General features: G+C 47.1%; 1 protein-coding gene across 2 annotated transcripts in view; it reads left to right on the top strand.

Annotated features, from left to right (window-relative positions):
- ADAMTSL4 (ADAMTS like 4) overlaps positions 1-26869 on the top strand; it is an 86284-nt gene that overhangs the window by 14367 nt on the left and 45048 nt on the right. For both annotated transcript variants that reach the window (XM_053369901.1, XM_053369900.1), the window contains 2 exons: positions 15380-15561; positions 26745-26820. In XM_053369901.1, the coding sequence (XP_053225876.1) occupies positions 15530-15561; positions 26745-26820 (108 nt within the window). In that variant the 5' untranslated portion in view covers positions 15380-15529. The remainder of the gene's footprint in view (positions 1-15379; positions 15562-26744; positions 26821-26869) is intronic.

Below are 26869 nucleotides of genomic sequence, written 5' to 3'. Positions count from 1 at the left end.
TGGACCCCTTTGGTCGGATCCTGCAGGCTCTTCTTAGGTTCTGAAGCTCGGTTAAGGGTGACCAGGGCTTTGAGTTGCAAGGTGTCAGGGTCCTTGGTGGTCTTTGCAGCATCTTGCCCTCCCCCCCCTCATGGTGAGCGAAATAAATTATGCCCAAATGAGCTTAATTTGCATAGATTATTCAGGCCATTGCATCTGAGTTATGTCTGTTTCGGGGGCATGGTATGCAGATGGTCTTTGTGCTCAAAACTCAAACCTCCTGCTCCCGGGTTTCCCCCAAATACTGCACAAGGAAAATCCAGATTTTGCAGCTTGCATATATTAAACTAAATGGCACACATTTGCATTGGGTTTTTTTTCTAGTTACAGCTGAACAGCTCAGTTTGCCAGCTGATTCTTTCTGTTTTCATGCCCTTTTGAGCCTGCTTTTGTGACCATGTGGACTAGAAGCTTGATCTTCATGGGGAAAGCTGTTCATCTGTGGAACTGTCTGCCTCAGGACGTGGTGGGCTGTCCTTTGCTGGGGATGCTTAAACATAGCAGTGGAGGAGAACTGCCCTACACCACTATGGGCATCACAATACTTGGCAGGTGATGTGGAGCTTTGATGTGGTCGGGACTTCAAAGGCCTGCACTGTCCTTTGAAGTTCGATTGATATGCTGATCAAGGGGAATTTCAGAAGCTGAGGTTTTGTCAGCCCCAATCAGCTGATTGTCAGGACTTCAGGAGTTTCTAGACTGCTGATTATCAGCCGGTTGTTGTTGCTGCTTTCAGACTTCCTTTTTACCTGTCCACACCTGGCATCATAGGTGCTTTTAGGGGATTGGCAGGTGGGCTTGGTTCAAAATCACCTGTGCCAGGATGCAACCTTCCACCCTGATCCAAATTAGGCGCAGATTGCAGCTATAACAAAGGCGGCATTTTTTCATCTCCGCCAAGCTAAGCAGTTGACTCCTTACCTCTCTCGCCGTGATCCAGCCACTGTGATCCACGCGATGGTCACCTCCAGACTGGATTATTGTAACTCGATCTACGTGGGGCTGCCCTTGAGACTGGCCCAGAAACTCCAGCGGGTGCAGAATGCCACGGCGAGACTCCTTATGGGGTCCTCGCTGCGGGATCACATTCACCCGGTGCTATACCAGCTGCACTGGCTCCCGGTGGAGTACAGGATCAGGTTTAAGGTGCTGGTTTTAACCTTTAAAGCCCTATACGGCCTAGGACCCTCGTACCTACGGGACTGCCTCTCCTGGTATGTCCCATGGAGGACCTTACGGTCTTCAAATAAAAATATCTTGAAGGTCCCGGGCCACAGGGAGGTTAGGCTGGCCTCATTCAGAGCCAGGGCTTTTTCAGTAGTGGCCCCGATCTGGTGGAACGCTCTGTCACAAGAGACTAGGGCCCTGCGGGACTTGACATCTTTCCGCAGGGCCTGCAAGACGGAGCTGTTCCACCAAGCCTTTGACAATCTTCACAGAACTCTAGCCCAATGGTTGCCATCAATTTGATTTCAATTAATTTTATAATGGAATGATGTTAGAATGTTGTATTATTTTATTGTTGTTAGCCGCCCTGAGCCCGGCTTCAGCTGGGGAGGGCAGGATATAAATAAAAAAATATTATTATTATTATTTATAAAATGGGGAGCCCTGATACACAAGCCAGAGATCCCCTGAAAGAGATGCTAGATCCCTGTTGCCACCAGAATCCCTTGCGGGTTTGATTGGATGACCTCAGGGGTGCCCCTTCTAAACTAAAAAAAAAATTTAAAATTTGTGATTCTATACAGGTCAAAATTGGGAACTTAAAGGGCACCCAGGTGGCAACTAGGGTGCGTGCCTATATAAGAGAGGACGGAAGTTTAGGCCTCTTTGTGATGTGCTTTTCGAAGGAACAGTGTCCCCAGGGACTAGTCTCTTGATCGCTCTGAAGCGCGACCTCTGCACTCGCAAGCTGCTTGCCAAATCGCAGAAGGGCGGGGTGGGGTGTTGAGTTGGCCCGCTCCCTCAGAGAGGGAATGGTGTGGTGTGTTTAACCTTGGCTTTCAAGTTCCCCTCGGCTCGCTGCTCTTTTATTTCCCAAGGAACGAGAGCGCTCCGTTCTTTTCCAAACACCCCGGCCAAACAGCTAAACGATTTCTGCTCCTTCGGGTGAAGTAATACGAGGGGAATGTTACTGTAACTGTCCAAGCCAAGAGGAGGAAGAACTTACGCTGGTTCAGCCTTTTTTTCCTTTCCCCTTTCTGCAAAGCTGAAGTTCAGGAGTTTAGCTTAGTTTAAATATATACAGTGAGGTGGGGGGAAAGTATTTGATCCCCTGCTAAATTTGCCCGTTTGCCCTCTGACGAAGCAACGACCAGTCCATAATTTTAATGGTAGGTTTATTGTAGCTGTGACTTTTGTCTTCTGGGTTTTTGGGGTTTTTTCTGTTGTTATTCTGTCTCTCACAGCTACAATAAACCTACTATTAAAATTATGGACTGGTCATTTCTTCGTCAGAGGGCAAACTGGCAAATTTAGCCGGGGATCAAATACTTTTGCCCCTCACTCTGTGTGTGTGTGTGTGTGTGTGTACACACACACACAAACACAAACACACAAGCCTTCAGAGGCTGACAAGTCTCTGGGGATTCTAGCCTGATACAGTTGTCCTCCCTTGTCCCACGTTTATTCCTCCAGTGAAGAACAGCAGGCACTCTGCATGTCCTCAGGAGCACCATTATTTTTGGTTGCTACTCCCCCCACAAAGAGGTCTGAAATATACTCATAGTCGAGAGTGGATTTCATGCTCTTTATTCAGCTCATAGTGGTTGAGGAGGAATGGAAGTACCCCCAGAATGTCTGCTTTATATACATTATTTACACAATGGGCCCCACATGATTTGCTAATTCCGGGATTCTCCTGTGGGCCAATCAGGTTGCGGATTCCCTTCCACCTGGAGCTGGATTGGGTCGCTCCTGTGGACCAATCAGACTGCTGCATTCTGGGTCCTATTGTTCTAGGACCAATCAGACTGGTGAATTCTGAATCCTATTGTTCTAGGACCAATCAGACTGCTGCATTCTGAATCCCATTGTTCTAGGACCAATCAGACTGCTGCATTCTGAATCCTATTCTAGGACCAATCAGACTGCTTCATTTTGGATCCTACTCAAGTCAGTACATAACAAGGTCTTTTTGCTTCACAATCTCCCGTGCCAGGATGTAACCTTCCACCATGATCCAAATCAGGGTGCGTGGGTGTCCTCTTTTATGGGAGCAGTCCTCCTTGATGGGGAACCTTTTCCCAGCCATATTGGGCAATCTCCCAAGGGCCATGTGGCAATGGTGGGCGGGGCCAGAGGCAGAAGTGGGCGGGGCGACGAATGTGAAAGAAAGTTCCCTTTGGGCAGGAAAAGAAAATGTCATGATTTGTGTTTCCCTGTGGGACTTTCACACGCTCTGCTCCTCGGGGTTTTCACCCTCTCATAGCTGTCAACGTTTCCCTTTTTTAAAAAGGGAAATCCCCTTATTCTCAATAGGATTCCTCGCAAGAAAAGGGAAAAATTAAAAACTATGCACCCTCTCCAATTTGCTCCAGAGGGTATGGGGAACCCGAAGAGCAGATTTAAGGGGAGAGGAAAAGCCTGTTGTACAGAGAAATCCTTGCGATGATGGGACACATTGCTCATTGCCACTCTGGATACAGCACATTATTTTGTCGTTATAAATAGTCATCCTTTTTTATATTATTTTAGCAGTTGGCTAAATATTTCTTCTATTTATTTATTTTAAAAAATGCTCTGCTAGGTTGTAAGAAAACAACAACTTCAAGGGGTTTGGGAAAAAGATACAACAATAAAATTACCAGAGGGAGGGGAAAGAATAATTCAAGACTTTAAAAACAGTTAAAGTAACATTATACTTTTTTGAAAGACTTTAGAAACAGTTAAAATAACTGTATACTTAAAAACTTGCTTCAAATTTCCAAGCAGCTTGAGGCTTGTTTAGGCTTGCCTAAACAAAAAACGTTTTTTAGCAGGCACCGGAAAAAATTCAGTGTGTTACAAAGTATGTGTCTGAACTCAAATGCGTGTCCAGCACTCACAAGTGTTCATGCACAAGAGTTTTAGGATGTGGGATTCGTTGAGAGCGCTGACTAAGTTCCTTGTCGCAGCATGGAGAGAGCTAACTAACCATTAGGATTTTTGTACTAATTTTAGCCAATGCGTTCTAATGGAGAAGGGGGGGCATGAGATGAGCGATTCCTCTTAATTCCAATAATTCTGTTGTCTCTTTCCAGAGTTCCCTGCCCGTTTCTCATTTTGTTTATTCCGCTCCATGAAAAGTTGAAGGTATATAATAGCAGTCAGCGAAAACTGGTTGTCCTCGTTTGCTTTTTCCTTTTGCCTGTGGAGCAGCCATTCCTAACAGGAGGTGTTGATTAGATTTTACTGGTAACTAGATTACGAGCGCTGATCTTTATACAAGGTATTAGGAGCTCAGGATTCTTCAGGGTACCTTTGAGATAAGACTGGTACCGGGGTCAAGGAAGTTCAAAATGGGGAATCTCCTGCCATATTAAGTTAGGCCAACCTTTTTACTCGCGTCATGATCTGCAGCAATAAACCACAGAAAACGTTGTTATTGACGCGGGTGGCACTCTAGGTTAAACCACAGAGCCTAGGGCTTGCCGATCAGAAGGTCGGCAGTTCGAATCCCCGTGACGGGGTGAGCTCCCGTTGCTCGGTCCCTGCTCCTGCCAACCTAGCAGTTCGAAAGCACACCAGTGCAAGTAGATAAATAGGTACCGCTGCAGAAGGAAGGTAAACAGCGTTTCCGTGCGCTGCTCTGGTTCGCCAGAAGCGTCTTAGTCATGCTGGCCACATGACCCGGAAGCTGTACACCGGCTCCCTCGGCCAATAAAGCGAGATGAGCGCCGCAACCCCAGAGTCGGCCACGACAGGACCTAATGGTCAGGGGTCCCTTTACCTTTACCTATTCACAAGCGAAGGCGCCTGCCTGGTGTCAATAGGCAGGGAGTTCCAAAGTTACACAAAAATATCAAGTTCTTCCAAATGCAGAACAGGTATAATAATGGTACCTGTAGCAGCACCTGTTCTGCCAGTCAGCTGGGCACCTTGCAGAAAAACTGGTCCCAACTTGTCAATGGCTCTATATACTAATAAGAGCACCTTGAACTTGGCTTGGTAATTATATTAGATATTATATTTGATTTGATTTTTGTGGGGTGGGGAGCGCAGAGGGAAGCATTACCTGATTTGAGCAGACCTTGCCATTTCAGTTGAGGTCTTGTCATCTCCTGAGGCCAAGATCCTGCACTTGCCTTCCAAAATATTCTTGCACAGGGAGTGAGTGAGGCCCAGTTGTTCCTTCAGGGTTTCCCCACACTTCCAAAAAAATACAAAATATTCCCCAACACCAGCCATCTTGGCAGCTTCGAGGGGTGCTTTTAATTGCTCCTTTTTCAAAGAGGGTTTTTGGATAGCTGACCGTGTCCAAAACTGATCTGTGATTTGTCTCACGGTTTTGGATGTGAAAACATCTGCCTTCATCTGTTCCTTTGGCTGGGTGTTTTAATTCCACTGGGATGTCTGCCTGTCCTAACCGCTGCATGCCAAATCTTGTCCTCGAGTGCTGGGAAACAGAGGGAAATATATCTCCTCTCTTTCTCCCTTCCTCTGGTTATCAACTCTCCCTTTTTAAAACACCTTTCTGTAAACTGAGGCAGCATGCGCAGAATCAGTGTCAAACTCCTAGTCCTCATTGTTTAGGCTTGCCATATTGTTCAGCTTATATATATATATAGAGAGAGAGAGAGAGAGCGTGCGTGCTTTTGGGAGCTATTTTTTAGGACAGCCCTAAAATCTCCTATTAATCCCTGTTTCCTCCTCCTCCTCTATTCTAAGCTAGTCTTCCCCAAAGCCTCTTGAAAATTCTTCTGCATTTCCATAGAATCACGAAACTTTAGGATTGGAAACGATTCCAAAAGTCATTTCGTCCAACCCCCTCAGATGTAGGACTCGCAGTGCAAATTTCTCCCCACAAACACATTTTTGCAAGCCGTCCCCCCTGATATAATGCGTTTTGTGTTTTATTTTCACTATTATATTAATTTATATGTGCACTTCCCCCTAATATATCCACACCCCGCCAAGAAAAACCCCCACCGCGTTCTGATTCTCAGTATTTTGGGAAGTGCAAATTTGGTGGATTTGCTTTGAAACGCGAGCTGAGTCGAATTCATCGCCTGCTCCTTCTTCTCCTAGGCTGTGCTTGCAAACTGGTTGAAATGCAGCAATAATTAAAAGCCTTAGGACCGGCTAATTGTCATCCTTAGAAGGTCATTAGAAGGTCAAAAGATAGCCCCTTCCCCCCCCCTTCTTGACTTCCTGGGTGAAAAGATTTCTGCTTCTGTTCTTCGTTCGCCTTGCTGCTGCCGAGGGCAGCCTTGCTTGGAGAGGGCCATTTGTTTGCAAACAATCCCATCTGATTTACCCATCAACCTTCACTTTCCTAGGCTCCTTGCCAAGATCCTGCCAACCTGTGGCCTGCGCCCACTCGGCCCCTGCTGAACGGATTAGCACGGGGTGGGGTGGGGATGCGGCCATGTCCTCAAGGTACCCAGGCGACATATTTTTTCCAAGAGGGATTTTAAAAGCTACTTTCCATGGATGTAAACAACAACAAAGTCCTCCACCCCAGACCAACTGCATTTCGCCTTAAAAACCACATCACTTGCTGAAATGTTCGTGTGCCAGGGGTGCTTTTTCCGGGGGGGGGGGGCGATTGTGTCCCTGAAATGCAGGAAGCATGTCCCTGGGCCAAAGCTGGAATTAAGGCACAAGTGCAATTAAGTTGATTAAAACAGTGTCTGATTTGGGCGTGTTGTGTTTTTCAGTTTTTGGATTCCAGAAAAGGTGGAGTATTCATTGCCTTGGGCCAATACCAACTCAATCTGATTTTAGATTGCAGATGGTGGAGAATTCAAAAGAAATTGTAGGTTAAATTGATATAATTTCGTTTTGCTTTGTAAGTAAAATGTGTTTAAGGTTGCATCTTGTTGTTTAGTTGTTCAGTCGTGTCCGACTCTTTGTGACCCCCTGGACCAGAGCACACCAGGCACTCCTGTCTTCCACTGCCTCCCGCAGTTTGGCCAAACTCATGCTGGTAGCTTCGAGAACACTGTCCCACCATCTCGTCCTCTGTCGTCCCCTTCTCCTTGTGCCCTCAATCTTTCCCAACATCAGGGTCTTTTCCAGGGAGTCTTCTCTTCTCCTGAGGTGGCCAAAGTCTTGGAGCCTCAGCTTCAGGATCTGTCCTTCCAGTGAGCACTCAGGGCTGGTTTCCTTCAGAATGGAGGTTTGATCTTCTTGCAGTCCATGGGACTCTCAAGAGTCTCCTCCCGCACCAGAATTCAAAAGAATCAATTCTTCAGCGGTCAGCCTTCTTTATAGTCCAGCTCTCACTCCCATACATCACTACTGGGAAAATCATGGCTTTAACTATACGGGCCTTTGTTAGCAAGGTGATGTCTCTGCTTTTTAAGATGCTGTCTCAGGTTGTCATCGCTTTTGACAGGCCTCACCAGGACAGTTGTTACTGCCAGGGGGGCACAGAGTGTTTTTAGAGTGGTTTTAAAATGTTTTTAAAATTTTTCTTTTGGATTTTTTGTATGTGGCGGGTGGGGGTGGGATGGATGTTTGGTTGGGCTTGGGGAATTTTTTTTTTATTTTGATGTTTTTGTAATTTTTTACATTATTATTTTTGTGTTTGTATTGTTTTATTGGTTTTGTTTGTTTGTTTAAGGTGTTATTTTGTTCTTAGGGGGAGGGGTCAGGGCTGCCAGGGAGTGGGCCCCAGCCCACAAAATGGCTGGGGCATGTTCCACAGCGGGGGATGCACTGGGGCAACCGATCTCAGTGATCACGGGTAGGAGGAGGAGTTACGCTAAGACTAGACCACGTCATTACAGAGGGGGCAGGTTTAGTCGTTGTCTGAGGACTATTCCTGCCTCCGGGTCTGGTCCTGACCGGATGGATACTAGAATCAGCAAGGGATACCCACATGACCTGAAGGTGCTGCTGTGCAATGCCAGGTCAATGATTCATAAGACCACTGCCATCCATGACTTGATCATGGATGGAGGACTTGACCTGGCATGTGTAACAGAGACTTGGTTGGATGAAGCAGATGGGCCTGTCCTTGCCGCTGCTTGTCCACCAGGTTTCTCTTACGCACAGCAACCCAGGTCATGTGGGCGGGGAGGGGGGGTTGCAGTGATTTTTAGGAAGTCATTAGTTTGCACCAGGCGTCCTATTGGGAAGACCCAGTTTTCCGAGTGCATGTTCTGGAAGTTGGGCAATAGGGGCAGTACAGGATTCCTTTTGGTGTACCGACCTCCCCGCTGCACCAAGGATGCCCTGCCCGAGCTGCTTCAGGTCGTGGCGGATGTCCTCCTGGAGACACCTAGCTTGGTCGTCCTAGGGGATTTTAACATCCATGCCGACACGACCTTACAAGGGGCCGCTCGGGACTTCGTGGAAAGCATGGCCTCCATGGGGCTGTCCCTGAATAAGTCTGGCCCAACCCATAGCCGCGGACATGCCTTGGACCTGGTGTTTACCTCTATGGATGTTGGTGATCTGACACTAAGTAAAAGCGAAACGAAAGAAGTGCCATGGTCAGATCACTTCCTGGTGCAACTGGACTTCTCTGCGACCCATCCCCTCTGCAGGGAGGTGGGACCAATTCGGATGGTCCGCCCCCGCCACTTAATGGATCCAAATGGTTTCCAGAGAGTGGTAGGGGATGCTTTATCCCATGTTGATGGCCTTTCAGCTGATTCCCTGGTGGCCCGCTGGAATGCGGAGTTAACCAGGGCTATTGACTGTTTGGCTCCGAAGCGCCCTCTCCGATTGCATGGAGCCCGGACAGCCCCGTGGTTTTCCACGGATCTGAGGGCAATGAAACAATCGTTGAGACGGCTAGAGCGCCGGTGGCGGATAACTCATTCCGAATCTGACCGGACACAGGTTAGAGCTCAACGTCGAGCCTACCAAGTGGCGATAGCGACGGCGAAGAAGAATTTCTTCACCGCCTCTATTGCATCTGCAGAAAACAGCAGCAGGAGACTTTTTCAGGTGGTTCACAATTTAGCGGAACCACCTGCAACATCGGGGCCCAGTATGGGCCACATGTTCTCCTGCAATGATTTTGCAAAGTTTTTTGCAGATAAAATCGCTCAGATTCGGGAAGAAGTAGACTCCACCGTGGGAGCAGGGCCGGGGCGGGAGAGTGCTAGAGTTCTGTCTAGTCAAGTTGAGTGGGATCAATTCCAATCTGTTACCTCCGAGGATGTGGACAGGCTGCTTGGACGAGTGAAACCAACCACCTGTCTCCTGGATCCTTGCCCATCCTGGCTTATAAAAGCTAGCCGGGAAGGACTGGGCGATGGGCTTCGTGGGGTGGTGAATGCTTCCCTCCGTGAGGGAGCCTTCCCAGACCCGCTGAAAGAGGCGGTTATTAAACCGCTTCTTAAAAAACCATCTTTAGATGCGGCCACGATGGCCAACTATCGCCCAGTCTCAAATCTTCCATTCTTGGGCAAGGTGATTGAGCGAGCGGTTGCCGAACAACTCCAGGCACGCCTGGAAGAAGCGGACCATTTGGATCCCTTCCAGTCGGGATTCAGGCCTCATCATGGGACTGAAACTGCCTTGGTCGCACTGGTTGATGATCTCCGGCGGGCTAGAGACAAAGGTGAGAGCTGTTTCCTAGTTCTGCTGGATCTCTCAGCGGCGTTTGATACCATCGACCATAACATCCTTCTGGACCGTCTTGAGGGGCTGGGAGCTGGGGGCACTGTCATACAGTGGTTCCGCTCCTTCCTCCTGGGCCGTGTTCAGAAAGTGGTGGTGGGGGATGAGTGTTCAGACCCCTGGGCTCTCACTTGTGGGGTGCCTCAGGGTTCTGTCCTCTCCCCCATGCTTTTCAACATTTACATGCAGCCGCTGGGAGAGATCATCAGGAGGTTTGGGCTGGGTGTTCATCAGTATGCGGATGATACCCAGCTCTACCTCTCTTTTAAATCAGAACCAGTGAGGGCGGTGAAGGTCCTGTGTGAGTGTCTGGAGGCGGTTGGAGGATGGATGGCGGCTAACAGATTGAGGTTGAATGCTGACAAGACAGAAGTACTGTTTTTGGGGGACAGGAGGCGGGCAGGTGTGGAGGATTCCCTGGTCCTGAATGGGGTAACTGTGCCCCTGAAGGACCAGGTGCGCAGCCTGGGAGTCATTTTGGACTCACAGCTGTCCATGGAGGCACAGGTCAAATCTGTGTCCAGGGCAGCTGTTTACCAGCTCCATCTGGTACGTAGGCTGAGACCCTATCTGCCTGCGGACTGTCTCGCCAGAGTGGTGCATGCTCTGGTTATCTCCCGCTTGGATTACTGCAATGCGCTCTACGTGGGGCTACCTTTGAAGGTGACTCGGAAACTACAACTAATCCAGAATGCAGCAGCTAGACTGGTGACTGGGGGCGGCCGCCGAGACCATATAACACCGGTCTTGAAAGACCTACATTGGCTCCCAGTACGTTTCCGAGCACAATTCAAAGTGTTGGTGCTGACCTTTAAAGCCCTAAACGGCCTCGGTCCAGTATACCTGAAGGAGCGTCTCCACCCCCATCATTCTGCCCGGACGCTGAGGTCCAGCGCCGAGGGCCTTCTGGCGGTTCCCTCATTGCGAGAAGCAAAGCTACAGGGAACCAGGCAGAGGGCCTTCTCGGTAGTGGCGCCCGCCCTGTGGAATGCCCTTCCAGCAGATGTCAAAGAGATAAACAACTACCTGACATTCAGAAGACATCTTAAGGCAGCCCTGTTTAGGGAAGTTTTTAACGTGTGATATTTTACTGTATTTTTGCTTTTTATGGAAGCCGCCCAGAGTGGCTGGGGAGGCCCAGCCAGATGGGCGGGGTATAAATAATAAATTATTATTATTATTATTATTATTATTATTTTCTCCCAAGAAACAGGCGTCTTTTAATTTCGTAACTGCTGTCACCATCTGCAGTGAGTAAAGTTGCATAGAAACCATTAAAAATGATTGCCAAGTGCTTGCAGATATGATGATGATGAAGAAGAAGAAGCTTAAGCATTACCTGACCTTTTCAGAGGGTAAAATTAAAATTATTTGGTTTCCAAAAGCAGTTTATATATCTGGATAACTCAGTTGATGAGACTAGAGGATTATCAAGGCCTTTTCCAACCCTACAATTCTTTGATTCTATTATTCATCAAACGTAGTCTTACCAAGCTAAATGTGGCACGGTCACATAGTAGCAAATTTGAATCTCTCACACCTCAAAATGTATTTTTAAGACTGAAGAAATGTGCAAAAATTAAGTTCCACACCTGTAGTGATAGCTGTGTTAGCAACATGGATTTTAAACAGGAGAGAGAGAAAGGAAAGAAAGAAAGAGAAAGAAAGAAAGAAAGAAAGAAAGAAAGAAAGAAAGAAAGACAAAGAATTTTTAAGACTCAATAAATGTGCAAAAATTAAGTTTCACATCTGTAGTGATAGCTGTGTTAGCAACATGGGTTTTAAACAGGAGAGAAAGAGAAGGAAGGAAGGAAGGAAGGAAGGAAGGAAAGAAAGAAAGAAAGAAAGAAAGAAAGAAAGAAAGAAAGAAAGAAAGAAAGTAAGTGTTTGGTGGCTGGTTTCTCAGATGCAACAACCTTTCAGGTGTGTTTTGATAAAACAGTATGGCTTTGTTAAGTTGCTGGTCCTCATTGCAAATTTGCCTTTCCACGGTGATACATACGTTAGCAACCTGTGGGTTTTAAAAGGAGAAGAGAGAGCGAGTTTGGCATTTGGGCCGAGCGTTCTCTTGGGTGCAATGACCTTTTCAGACATGTTTTGATTCCACAAAGCAGTGACCTTTCCTTACACAACTCCCAGCCAAGGATGCCTTTTTTTTAATGTAGCCAATGTCACTGATTTAGAAAGATAAGTGGGGAATGTGAGCGGGTATATTTGGATGGTCCACTCCATATGGTGCCAACGCAACAAAGATTTGGACAGTCCCCAGCGGGATAAATATACCCGGGCCTGGATTAAGCAAAGTTTGACCAACAAAGGGAGTGGGGCCCAGACCTCACAGGGCTGTCGCTCTTTGAGGATCCATGACAACCTTGCGCCCGGCCAGAGGAGGTATCCGGTCTCTCCTCTTTTTCCTGTGATACCGCAGTAGCAGGACTGGTCCTTGCGATGTCGAGACATTTTGGATCAGGTGGGTGATAGTGATGCTCAGAGGAGGATGAAAAGGTGAGAGCGGAGCTCTTGGAAGGCGTTTTTTCAGTGTCAGCTTGCGATAAATAATGATATTGTTATGTACTGAGTTGAATAGGATCCAAACTGCAGGAGTCTGATTGGTCCTAGAACAATAGGATCCAAAAGGCAGCAGTCTGATTGGTCCTAGAACAATGCAGCAGTATGATTGGTTGGCAGGAACCACCCAATCATGCTCCAGATAGAAGTGAATCCACAACCTGATTGGCTTACAGTAGAATTCCGGAATTAGCCAATCATGTGCAGCCCATTGTGTAAATAATGTATATAAAGCAGATACTTTGAGGGGACTTCCATTCATTCCTCCTCACCACTATGAGCTGAATAAAGAACATGAAATCACTTTGAGACTCTGAGTATATTTCAGATATTTTTAAATAAACGAGTTGATATAATGAAATGAAGAGGCGACTGGATGGTTGGCGCCAAGCTTATGTCGGAAGGTTGTACCTGAGGACTTGAAACCTAGGGCCAATTTCAGCCAATGGGTCCTGCTGGAGGAAGTCTATGTGAGGACATCGGCGCAGTGGGGCTTTCCCCCCTCTCACCTCCCCCTGCACCGCCCCCATTCCCCCAAATTGGCTCGGGGTGCCAGGAGAACCCCGACAATGGCGCCTTGGGGTGGAGAGCGGAGATGGTTCTCTCAGGCCAGCAGAAACTTGCCTGAACTTTTAAAAAACATAAAAATAAAGCTGGGAGACTCTGCTTCCTTGAAGGTTTTGAAACAGAGCTCAGTTGGTCATCTGTCAAGAGTTCTTTAGGGCTGATTTTTGCATTTCAGGGGTTTGGACTTCAAATTACAGTGGAACCTTGGTTCTCAAACGCCTTGGTACTCAAACAACTTGGAACCCAAACACTGCAAACCCGGAAGTAAGTGTTCCGGTTTGTGAACTTTTTCGGAAGCCGAATGCGCTCCTATTTGAGTGGTACACTATTTGAGTGTTATGCTGAGGTCTGTCTATTTTTTCTATTTATTTTGCGTTTTTATGGCTCTTTTTTGTTTTGTTTTTGTGGCTGTGTAGAACCCAGTCCAGCTACTGATTGACTGTGGGACCGCAGTCCATTGTTCATTGCTTTCCTTTTCTGGATCAATGGTCTCGTTAAATAGTAAAATTCATGTTAAATTGCTGTTTTAGGGATTGTTTTTAAAAGTCTGGAATGGATTAATCCATTTTGCATTACAGTGGTACCTGTGGATGCGTACGGGATCCGTTCCAGCGCCCCGTTCGCATCCAGAAGCGAATGCACCCCGCGTCTGCACGTCAGCGCATGCGTGGGTCGCGATTTGCCGCTTCTGCGCATGTGCGTGTCATCATTTTGACCGTCTGCGCATGCGCGAGCGGTAAAACCCGGAAGTAATGTGCTCCATTACTTCCGGGTCGCCACAGCGCGCAACCCGAAAATGCTTATCCCAAAGCTACTTCAAGCCGAGGTATGACTGTATTTTCTATGGGAAAGCGCGCCTTGGTTTTGGAACGCTTTGGTTTTGGGACGGACTTCCGGAACGGATTAAGTTTGAGAACTAAAGTACCACTGTATACCATTCTGTGGTTCTCTGTGTTGTAAGAAAAAAACTGCTCCTATATCCCTTATTGGTTTTCCAAGAGCCCGTACAGAGTCCTTACATAGGTTCCCTATTGGTAGGAGAAAATAACAGAGGCCAACCAGAGAATATTGAGAAGCAAAGCAGCTAGTAAGCATGATATTTATTAAACTGTTGTAACAGAGTCCCCTACTCCGCCTACACAGGGAGGGAAGAGAGGAACCCAGAACATTGGTGTGCAAGCTCTTATTCAGTGGTACCTCGGGTTACATATGCTTCAGGTTACATACGCTTCAGGTTACTGACTCCGCTAACCCAGAATTAGTACCTTGGGTTAAGAACTTTGCTTCAGGATGAGAACAGAAATCGTGCTCTGGCGGTGTGGCGGCAGCAGGAGGCCCCATTAGCTAAAGTGGTGCTTCAGGTTAAGAACAGTTTCAGGTTAAGAACAGCCCTCCAGAACGAATTAAGTTCTTAACCCGAGGTACCACTGTATACAGTAAAGACCACCCCCCAAAATATAATACATACATACATCACAGAAAGAGGTGGTCCCTCGCAGAAATACATCGCAGGCGGCGGTCTACAGCAGAAAACCTGTCTGTCAGGATACCTGATAATGGTCACTGATTACTTTACCTGGGCAGCCAGGCCATTCCTTTTGAGATGCTCAATACTTCGTTCCTGAATCCAGGTATACACAAATACGCCCTAAAGACGGGAGTTGGGAGCAAAGAGACAATGGGGAGAATATTTGAGGTTGCTGGAAGAGTCAAAATGGCTTCAGGGTTGCTCTCCTGTACTATTTCAGACACGTGGTTTATATACTTACGTATGTGTTTGCCTTGTAAATTTATGAACGTTTATTATATATGAGCTTAGAATTCCTATAACAATTGCCTGGTTCCATATTCTGCTTTCTCTTTTGCAAGTCTTGTGCACGGGATAATTCAGCTCAGAACATGAGTTGTGTATTTTTTCATTGCCTAGGAAAGGGTCGTCCCCAAACAGATCTGATCGCTCGGTTCCTCTTTCTTTCATTTTGCAAAAAATCCAGCCTTTGAGGCACACAGAGGCGAAACGCGGTTGGCACGATGGAGCCTGGTTGATCGGAATCTGTTGCACATTTTTATGAGCCAATTTCCTCTTCTGGTTCTTCACCCCTCCCCAACAAAAAATGCACTGAGTGACTGATTTATGAGTCACCCAAAACAAGAGTCTGGGTCAGCTTTCCCCCCCTCTTCCTTTCAGAAAGGTCAACGAGGGGTTACGAGTTCAGGCATCGTTCAGGGGGCTTTTACTAGCGAGGCAAGCCCACCCACCCCCAAAATCCCCCCCCCCGCCAGCCTCCTTTTACAGGCCCACTTCTATAAGTCAACATTTAAAAGTGGCAGAGACACTCAAAAGAGGTTCCAAGCTTCCGTTGTTGACTTTTGAACGCTGACATTTTCCTTTTTTTTAAAAAAAAAAAATTTGTTCCTTTAGGGAGCTGGAAAGGTCTTGAAACTGGGGGGGGTCTCCCCTCACCCCAGGAGAAGAGGGGCTTTGTGGCAGAGAGAACGGGCTGCTACGCAGATGGTGAGGTTGCGAAAGGCGCCTGGTCTTCCCTAAACCGACGGCACGAATCAGAAGGCGATGGGGTCAGGAAGCCACGGCCAGATTGGCATGTAAGTAAGGGGGCAGCCCTCATTTTTGGGGGGGGGGTGTTCTGGGGTGGCAGGGTGTCTGGATGGGCCATAGGTAGGGAAAGACTCCTCCTCTGAAACTTTGGGAGCTGCTGCCAGCCACTGCGGGCCGTACAGAGCTTCCTAAGCCAGCCCTGCATTTGGAACCATGAGGACTGGAATCTTGGCATTATTTTAAAGCCACTGGTAGAGCGCCTTCTTTGCATGCAAAAGATCCCAGGTTTGGTCGCTGGCAGATCCCGGTAAGGCTGGGAAGGACTCTTGGCCTGAAACCCCGAAGAACCGCTGCCGACAGAGAAAAAGGGATGCCATGGTCTGATTCTCTAGAATACGGCTTCCTGGGTTCCATATGCGCAGAGTCTTCTGTGGCACGTGAGATCTCTGCCCCATGGCGCTTACAGTGCAGGAAAGGAGGCCAGGGAGAGAACTGAGCAAAAAGGCTAACGCATTGTAGTCATTAGAGTGTTTGACTTAGAGCCTGCGAGCCCAGGGTTCGAGTCTCACACGCTCAGCTACATTTTAAAAATTTATTTTAGCCTTTTTTCTAAATAAACAAATGCTGGGTTTTTAGCTAGCTCCTTGTCTGTTCTCATTATTTTGGAAGGTTTTAAGTTGTTGTTCTGAATTGGTTGTTGTTGTTTTTCTGGTTCTGTTCTTTTTTTTTTAGTAAACCGCTTTGAGGGTTTTTTTAACAATCATAAAACAAATTTTATGAAATAGATAAATAAATATGTTCTATCCTGCATTCCCCAAAAGAGATAATGGCATCAAACACAAGCATGTTAAAACAATACAGTTTAAAAGCAAGCAAGAATGTGTTTAAAACTTAAAAAAAATCCTTAAAACTATATAAAAGCAATTTACCAACCACGTAAAAACATTTGAGAGCACCTGAAATCCTTTTAAGGGACGCAGGTGGCGCTGTGGGTTAAACCACAGAGCCTAGGACTTGCCGATCAGAAGGTCGGCGGTTCGAATCCCCGCGACGGGATGAGCTCCCGTTGCTCAGTCTCTGCTCCTGCCAACCTAGCAGTTCGAAAGCACGTCCAAGTGCAAGTAGATAAATAGGTACCACTCCGGCGGGAAGGTAAACGGTGTTTCTGTGCGCTGCTCCGGTTTGCCAGAAGCGGCTTAGTCCTGCTGACCACATGACCCGGAAGCTGTACGCCGGCTCCCTCGGCCAGTAAAGCGAGATGAGCACCGCAACCCCAGAGTCGGTCACGACTGGACCTAATGATCAGGGGTCCCTTTACCTTTTTTTAAATCCTTTAAAAAGGGATTGCAGACCCTCACAGTTGTCCATTATCAAGTAGCTTTCATGAGGCCTTCCTGGAACTACGGTCTCTCAACCTTGATTCTACCTCACAGGGTTGTCGTTCTGAAACAGGGAAGGAAGAGGATCTGCTCCTCTAGCTCCTTGGAGCAAAAGGATGGCTATAAATGTCACGATAAATAAAAATGAACAGAGGAAAGTTGGAAACAGAGGCTAAGGCTTCAGCCAGGGGGTGGGTGACTGTGGCAGTTATACAGACTTAGCACTGAGAATTAGGGCTAAGCAACTGGGGTCTGTGCCGGAGATTTAACAGGAGAAGGGGAATCTGAAATAACAAAGTCCCCGCATATGCACTTATTTAAACAATTTGCAAGAGTGCGTTTAATCCCACATATGCATTTATTTAAATAAGAATGCTCTTATTTCCACATACGAGTTTATTTAAATCGTCCTGCTTTCCAAAGGGTTTTCCAAACGTACAATAAACAGAGTTTTACGGTGAGTTCAGCCAGAGGGCTGGACCCAGTCTCCCTGCGGAACCCCTGCAACCCTTTGCCTATTAATTTGCCCATTTCAGCTCAGCAATATCCAGAGTTTTTTGCAATTCCTTTTCCTTTGATTGGTACGACTTTTATTGTTTATTTATTGAATTTATATACCACCCTATAGGGACGCGGGTGGCGCTGTGGGTTAAACCACAGAGCCTAGGACTTGCCGACCAGAAGGTCAGCGGTTCAAATCCCTGCAACGGGGTGAGCTCCCGTTGCTCGGTCCCTGCTCCTGCCAACCTAGCAGTTCGAAAGCATGTCAAAGTGCAAGTAGATAAATAGGTACCACTCCAGCGGGAAGGTAAACGGCATTTCCGTGCGCTGCTCTGGTTCGCCAGAAGCGGCTTAGTCATGCTGGCCACATGACCCAGAAGCTGTACGCCGGCTCCCTCGGCCAATAAAGCGAGATGAGCGCGCAACCACAGAGTCGGCCATGACTGGACATAATGGTCAGGGGTCCCTTTACCCTTTACCTTACCGCCCTATACCCGCAGCTCTCAGGGCGGTTTACAGAATAAAGTCAAAATATAAAACCACAAAATCCATAATCAGAATAAAATAAAAAAAATTTAAAAAGGGCTGTCAGGATGTCAATCAATGGCCAGTAATCAATGGCCAGTAAAGCCATTATTTTAGCATGTTCTGTTTTGGGAAGCCTGGATTTTGAAAAAAGTGACCCTTACCTCTCTGGGCTTTTGTTTCTGCTTTTTGTTTTTGTTTCATGAGAACTAGAAACTTGCCCTGCCTCCCCACATATTCCTGGTTTGTGGCATTTTTGTACTGAGGCAGTTTGAGGACTTTCAGTGTGTGTGCTTGTGTTTTAAAGGCTTCTGGGCTTAGATTTTGGCAGGGTCAGAAAGGAATCCATCTCTCGCCCCCAGAAGCAGAAGCCAGCCAGGTGCGCCCTGGTATTTATTGATTTCCTCTCTGTCTGGAGTGTTTCAGGTAACAACCTTCCCTGCAGGGCACAGATAGCAGACGCAGTCCAGGTGTTGCACTGATCTGCTTCGACAACTCCCCCCCCCCTCGTGCCCCCCTACGGCCCTAATTGCAAGGCAACGAACAAATTCATTTTTCCTCCTGAAAACAAAATGGAGGCGGCAATGTTCATTGTTGTTTAGTTGTTTAGTCGTGTCTGACTCTTTGTGACCCCCTGGACCTGAGCACGCCAGGCCCTCCTGTCTTCCACTGCCTCCCGCAGTTTGGTCAAACTCACGCTGGTAGCTTCGAGAACACTGTCCCACCATCTCGTCCTCTGTCGTCCCCTTCTCCTTGTGCCCTCCATCTTTCCCAACATCAGGGTCTTTTCCAGGGAGTCTTCTCTTCTCATGAGGTGGCCAAAGTCTTGGAGCCTCAGCTTCAGGATCTGTCCTTCCAGTGAGCACTCAGGGCTGATTTCCTTCAGAATGGAGAGGTTTGATCTTCTTGCAGTCCATGGGACTCTCAAGAGTCTCCTCCAGCACCAGAATTCAAAAGTATCCATTCTTCGGTGATCAGCCTTCTTTATGGTCCAGCTCTCACTTCCATACATCACTACTGGGAAAACCAGAGCTTTTACTATACAGACCTTTGTTGGCAAGGTGATGTCTCTACTTTTCAATAATGTTCATTATTGATCCCTTTATTTAGCAGAATACCACTGTGACTGTAGCAAAACCTCTCAGCCATTTGCAAGAAGTATTGAAATCACCCACCCGGGAAAAGTTCAAAACTTTTAAAGGTATTTAAAGTTAACAGTAAAAAACAACAAACCAAAAACCAAAACAGATTTAAATTCCCCTCAAATTCTACGTGTCTGGGGGCAGGCTTGCCTAAATGACCGCGTTTTAAGCAGGCGTCGAAAAAAAGAATATAGAAAAGGCATCAAGAGGCAATTTTAGGTCAATTTCTTGCAAATGCAGAACGGATATTATGTGGCGCTGGCTCCACAGGTCGACGCAGTTGAGGGAACAAACACCTATCGAAAGGTGAGATCCGAGGGCCAGACAGAGACTGCTTGAGGGCCGCAATTGGGAGTTTGAGGGCCGCATTTGGTCTAGGACGATGACAGGAGCTGGAAGTTGGGGGGGGGCACAGGTTCCACAGCCCCTAGCGTGACCTCTTGGGGACATGCAAAGGAAAAGGGTGTGTGTCTTTTTTCCCATCAAGATTTACGGGATTCCTTTTCACGCATTTCAGGCAGAGAATTCCCACTGAAAGCTCACGGGGCGCAACCGGAAGACACCCCCCCCCCAAGCTGGGGTTCCAGTCCACCAGATGCCTCTCTCTGCGTGATGTGGGGGGAGCCAGGAAATGGTTAGCGTTTCCTACCGCATTCCAGATGGCGTAGCAACAGCTTTTCTTTTCTTTTTCTGAAAAAAGGATATAAATCAAAGAGGGGGGTTTTCTTGGGGGGTGGGGTAGCATCTTCTGCCACTGAAATCGGAGGGCTTTCATCCTTTAATAATTGGCGAGTGGCAGAGAATTTCAGAAGATAATTTGGCCCACTTCCCTGCTTATTTTTTTATAGGGGAATCTGGGGCCGGCCCTACTGTTAGGTGGGTGTTGTAAAACGGCAGCCAACTGCTGTTTAATTTGGGCGAGAACATTATACTGACTTAAGTCAGACCTCGGGGTTCTGCCTAGCTAAGTATTGTCAACTCAGACCGGCAGCGGCTCTTTCCAGGGGACATTCGCAGCCCTACTTGGAGAGGCTGGTGGGTTTTGAACCTGGGACCTTATGCATGCAAAGCAGATACTCTCCCGCTGAGCTAGGGGGCCTTCCCCTTAAAATGAAGCTAAGGTTCCAGTCCTCATTGTTTGGAATTGTTTGATTTAAAATATGAACACAGCAAAGGGCTTTCTATGGAGCCTTTTCAGATTGAAAACCAGGACACATGTCTTCCTGATCAAGTCAAATGACCTGCAGGCCATTGTTTCCCAATTGTTGGTGTTTATACTATATTTTTTTTTAGATATGCCTTGAGACAGTCTTTAAACCTCTTTTGTTGACCACCAGCATTACACTTTCCATTTTTAAGTTTGGAATAGAGTAGTTGCTTTGGAAGATGATCATCAGGCATTCGCACAACACGACCAGTCCAACGAAGTTGATGTTGAAGAACATGGTTGATTGGGAACATGCGACTAACCCCAAATGGGATGTCTGAACTATTTCAGCAAACTAGTTCCTCCTCCCCCCCCCCCCGTAAAAATGCTGAGGGTATATATCCTTTGTGTATTTGCAGGACCTCCAGTGAAAAGTTTCTGGGAGCGAAAATCCTGGTGAACTCTTGAAATGGGTTGGGTGGTTCAAAATGGCCGGCAGCAAACCTGGCTTGCGGGGGGGGGCGGGAATCGAACCCCGAATTCAGGTTTTGATTGGTGGGCATCTCGGAAGCTTCCAGAACAGCTTGCCTGTGGCCCATCAGCTCTCATTGGGCGGCCTGGACCAGGATTGCCAGGTCCCTCCTGGGAGAACATTTCCTGCCACCCTTTTCAACGGTTGGCCCTCGTGGCTGCCAGCCACGTCCCGCCCTGTCTGGAGAGCATAATTTCCTGCCCTCACGAGCCTTTGGCCTTGGAGCGATCAAACGCAGAGAGCCTGAACTCTCCCCCTTCTCAAGAGACTTCTTGTTTGTGGAAATAACTTATCTCTCTTCCAAGCTGCGTGGGACCTCTGCAATCGTAATAATCAAAGGGAGAGTTGACCTGTCATAAAGAAGGAATTATTTTAGGAGCAGAGAGACAGAATGCTGAATTTTGAGACAGATCGCAATCTCAGTTCCAAGAAGGCCTGACGGGGAATGAAAGCATTTTCCCGCCCTGTGCGGCAAAGGCCTGGGACCATGTCCCGTACCCTCCCACCCAGCGCAAAGACAAAGCCAAACATGCACAAATATGCCGAATGTCTGCGCCACCGTTATATTTTCACAAGTGCTTGTTCTCTGTTCCCAGGGATGTTTGCTAGCCGAGGGTGACGTTTGCGATGTTTGGTGACAGTTTTGCCGCGTGGTCAACGAAGCCCGTTGTGAAAGCGGCTTTGAAAATTGTGCCACCCAGGTCGACGTTTCTGGGGAAAAGGCCTTTCTCCTCCCCAAAACCACAGGTTGTGCATGAGCGATGATGGCTGTGTCCTGTGCTGGAGGCAGTAAATGCCACTGGATGAGAACAGTTGCTTCGGATCGCCAGGCAAACGAGAATTGCTGTTGCACTCAGATCATGCTTGCGAGTTTCCCTAGTTGGGAATGGGGGTTAGCAAGGTTTATCTTGCCTGGGCCGGATCAGTCCCACGGAGATCCCTCCATGAACCGGATTGTGCCCTTGCCCATGATTTTCGGCGTCTGTGCGTGTGCAGGCGCAATTTTCACGCCTGCGCAGATGCGATTTCTGGTGCCACGGAAGCGAGTCACTGCGCTGGTAGCTCGGTTTGGGAGCGGCTCATGGGCCAGTCAAATGACCTCCGTGGGCTGCTTCTGGCCCACGGGCCTTAAGTTGCTGACCCCTGCCTTGGAGGACAGGATTGCTGGACTAGGTGGACTAGCTCCAGGGCTCTTTTGGTGGAACCTGCAGGCCCAGAGGCAGTCTACCTTGATCCCTAGGTTCTTGGGGGCATTTGGCTGCTGTGAGAACAGGGCTCTTTTCGCCCTGATCCAGTACCTCCACCTATTCTTATGTTCCTGGAATCTCATGTAGTAGAAATGGGCTAAAGAACTTTCCTCCGAGATTTAGATTCTCCAATTTGGCCTTGATCGCCATTATTCAAGGTGTACTGCCTTGAAACAGGGAGGCTCCATATATCCATAAACACATCGGAATACGAGAAGGGCCATTTAGCAGCTGGATCTGGCCAAAGGGGGACACTTCTATTACAGCAACCTCTTCTCCAGGTGCCCAAATTGGAAAGTCCAAGAGCAGGAGCTGAGCATAACAGGGCTGCTCTGTGATTCCCTCAAATACTGCCCCTGACAGGAGTGGTAACATGTATGCAGCTACCTAGGCAGTTGTCCTTCCTGAACCCCAGCTAAAGCCACCATTCACCACACCTTGTGACTATGGATTCTCTAAGTTTCCACTGCACTGCACAAAGGTTGCTGCAGACATACTTCTCCACCTCAGCATTCAGTCCCCACAGCAGCATCCAAGGGTCACGCGCCCCCAGTGAGCTCCCAGTCAGCCGAGTGGGAGAATTTGAATCCATGTCTCTTGGATCCAACACTCAGTGGTGTCGAAACTTTTTTCAAAGAGGGCCAGATTTGATGAAGTGAAGGGCTGTGGGCGCTGACCAAAGGGCTGACCAAAGTTGTTGAGCTTATTTTAGGATTGGAGTTGTTTTTTTAGGGTTGAAGGTGTTGAACTTTTTTTAGGATTTTAGCCCAGGAAATAAACTTCCACAGGGGCCAGATTAAACCGACCGGCGGGCCAGATTAGGCCCCCCAAATGGACTTTAGACATAACTACTACGCTACCATCGTCTCTCTCTTGCGTAAGAGAACTAGTTTTGAGCGGCGCGTTAAAAAACAACTGAAAGTCTGGAAGAATAAGAAATCAAGATAGCAAACTTTTTGTAGCAGAATGGAAATGGTTTACTGAATATTTACAGATAAATTGTAAACAGATAAAAACATTGGCAGGATTATTGTACAGTGGTACCTCAGGTTACATACGCTTCATGTTGCAGACTCCGCTAACCCAGAAATAGTGCTTCAGGTTAAGAACTTTGCTTCAGGATGAGAACAGAATTTGTGTTCTGGTGGCGCAGCAGCAGCAGGAGGCCCCATTAGCTAAAGTGGTGCTTCAGGTTAAGAACAGTTTCAGGTTAAGAACGGACCTCCGGAACGAATTAAGTACTTAACCCGAGGTACCACTATAATAACCTGCAGTTTCGTAAGAGTATATCTTTAAAGAAGATGAATAAATGAGCAAATTAAGTTAATTAGGAGATGCAGAAGATACTAAAAATAAATTTGAGGAACCGCAAAAAGGGGGGGAAGGAAGTCAAGTTTTGAAATGTCAACATGATTGTAAAATCAGTGAAATGTATAAACCTGAGAAGCATAAATAAATAAAATTAAACAAAAAGGAAAACAACAACAACCGAAAGTCTGAACAGCATTGAAAGCTGCTGAACAGGAAAATATTTTTAATGTCAGCCGCTCTCTGCAAGGTGCATGTTGACGGATTAATGCGCTGCGCACTGAGTACAGAACCATGTGTGCGCGCATTAGAGAAGAGAGCGTTCTTTTATTGCTCTGTTGGAAGAAACTCCGAGGGCTGTCTCATCGTCACGGGCTCCATCCTGAGCCAGGACAACCTCTGCAAACATCCCCACCAAATTCCTGTCCAACTTTTTTCTCCCTTGCAAAAAAATAATAATTAAAAAGCGCCCCCGGGGAAGGAGATTCCACAGCCGCCTCCCTGTGTGAGTCAGCTTTGCTTGCTTTTGTGGCACCTGATTCCTGCTTGCGTAGGTTAATCTCCGGGCGCGGGGGGGACGGGACTTTTACTTGTGGGGGTTGTTTTGCCCCAATCTGGTTGGTGACAATGCTGGCTACCCATCTGAGCCAGCCTCTGACTCATCCTTGGCCTGCCGCAAGAATCTCTTGGCGGTCACACAGGGTAATAAAACTTCTGCATGCTCATTCTCCTTGCTTCCTTTTGCGCACGACGAGCGATTTTTCAGGAGAGATGGGGAAGGTGAGAACAGCTCCCCCCCTTAGTAAGTGACTCACTTCAGCAAAAGGTCAGGGCAGCCTGTTGACCTCTGGATAGGAAAGGATTGGAGCCAGAAAGTTTGTGATGGGAGGGCAGGTGCCCCTAGGGGTGAAACTGGGGTAGCTCTCGTGAAAATTTCTTTGGGGAAGAGATTTTGATTTAAATCTGCATTTAAAAGCAAACCTGCCTAATCTGCAATTTCTGCAAAACGCGTATGTGAACTGAAGCACGGCCCTCCCTGGATATCTGCATTTCTCTGAATTTTGCAGGGCAGTTTTTCCAGGCAAGTATCGAAAAATGCATGTAACTAGGGTGAAATGTGGAAATAATGCAGGAAGAATGTGTTGAATTGGGCGTCGTCGCTTTGCAAAAGCGTGTCCGTTTGGTGAAATCACGTTCCGACGTGGGTTTTAGTGGAAATGCAAAATGAAAATGCATCGTATATGGGGAAATGGCTTTGCAAAAAAATGTGTCCGTTGGGCAAAATTGCATCAGAAATGTGCGCGTTATGAGAAATTCACACTAAAGTCGTCAATTTGTAGAGTCGGAAGGGACCAGCGGGGTCATTCTAGCCCAGCCCCATACAATGCTGATGGGTTTTTGTGAGGAGTTAAAAACAAAATGACAAACTGGTGTGGAGAACTGAACTTGAGAGACTGAGAGAAATTTGCAGGTGTCCTTCATCCCTAGCACACATTAACCTTTTCAGTCTGCCAGGAGGGTTTTCTTAAGATCGACCAAATTACTATACCTGAGCCATGGAAGGTGCCCAAATTAATGTCATGTATGTTGATTTGTTTTAGTGTGCTGGTTGTCCCCAGCATTGAGTTCGGCAAACATTTTCTTTCTTTCTTTCTTTCTTTCTTTCTTTCTTTCTTTCTTTCTTTCTTTCTTTTAATATATTTTAAAATTTTATTAGTATTTTCCATACCACAACAACAACAACATGAAAAATAACAATACACAAAACACAAAAACTAACATTCAAAAAACCCCAAATCCGTATCTTACAAGTTAATAATATAAACACTAAAAAGAAAAACAAACACTGACTTCCACCAGTCCTACAACACCTCCTCCTTTACCTCTCATTGTGTCTTCCTGTTTTCCTTATCATCTCTATCCCAGCATCTAGATATAAATCTAGATATAAATCTTTTCATCAGTAGGCAGGGAGTTCCAAAGTTCCACACTAAGAGATCAATTCTGTAGAAATGTAGAATGGAGGGAGGGAGCTGGCAAAGTGATGGAAATAATAATAGTTGTAGTAGTAGTAATAATAATAATAATAATAATAATAATAATAATAATAATAATAATTTATATATACCCCGCCCATCTGGCTGGGCTTCCATCAAAGGGCCCCGGTGCTCTCTGAGCAAGGAAGCGCCCATAGTTTCACCCGCCAGATGTCCCACACCACCTTCTGGCTCTGATGTGCTGGCGCCGTGGCAGCCAGAGACTGATTCGATCTCGGTGCCTGGTGACATAACCGTTGTACGGTTGATGAGGATCCCCCGGGAAGGGGATGCGAGTGAGAGACTCGGAGGCCAGCAAAGCTCTCGCTGCTTGGAATCTGCCTTGACGCAGCGGGGGGGAAGCGCTGAAGTCAGTGGTCCCTGCATGAGATCGTCCTCACAGCCAGCTTTCAAAAGGGAGTTTACTTATGTATGATTAAATCATAGGGACAGAAGATGCTGAGCTGGTTTTAAGGCGCATTCCTTTCTCCACCTACCCCAGAAGTCCATATGGTCTCGCAATAGCCAACGCAGCACCCTCAGAGAGCCTTGTACTCCAGCGCCGGGCAGGCAGCGGCGCTCAGTGGTTAGGGACGATACGAGTTGTCGCCAAGCCAGACCCGTGGGGCCACTTCCGATTTATTGAAAACATTTTACCCCGCTTTCTAACCTTGTTTTGGAGAAAACAATCCCAGGATTACCAAAAATCAGTGGTAAGAACATCCCGAGACCTGGGTGTCCCGAAATACCACCTCTGGGTGCAAACAGCCATTTTTGGATCTGAATGGGTGTGTATTTGCCTCTAATGCTAGTTCTTCACAGAGAAAAACCATGGATGTTTATTACATGACTACCAATGACTGCTAACCACAATGGCTATGTTTTCCCTTGAAGGTCTGATTTTTAAAAATATTATTATTACAGTGGTACCTTGGTTTACGAACTTAATCCATTCCGGAAGTCCGTTCTTAAACCAAAGCGTTCTTAAACCAAGATGTGCTTTCCCATAGCAGCGGGGGACTCAATTTACAACACACTCAACAGGAGGCGAAATGTGTTCTTAAACCAAGGCAAAGTTCACAAACCGAAACACCTACTTCTGGGTTTGCAGCTTTTTTCTTGATCCAAGTTGTTCATAAACTAAGTTGTTCTTAAACCAAGGTACCACTGTATTATTAATTAGATTCAGCAGTGAGTGCAAGACCTCCACAGCTTGCAGTGAACCTTCCTGTGTTCAGTGAACGGGTCCTCCTTGACTATAAAGCGATGGGGCATTAAAAGCAGGGATATTCCCATCATGCTTTGCTCAGAAACTTTCCTGGAGAGCCTGCCTGACTCAGCAGAGCCTCCATCTTCCAGCCTCGCCCGCAAGCCGCAGGTCCCTGTCCATCACTGCCTTGTTTTCCTTTCCAGGTTTCCCTTGGCTTCCATCTCCTTGACTCTCTCCGCGATGATGTTGACGGCCAGCCTCTGCCAAGCCGCCGAGAAGGTGAGTCAGTCTGCAGCAATGGGCTTACTCATGAGCAAAGATCTTTTTT

This window comes from Podarcis raffonei, chromosome 16, assembly GCF_027172205.1.
Source record: "Podarcis raffonei isolate rPodRaf1 chromosome 16, rPodRaf1.pri, whole genome shotgun sequence".
NCBI lineage: Eukaryota > Metazoa > Chordata > Lepidosauria > Squamata > Lacertidae > Podarcis > Podarcis raffonei.
This window is presented reverse-complemented; position numbering and strand designations above follow the sequence as displayed.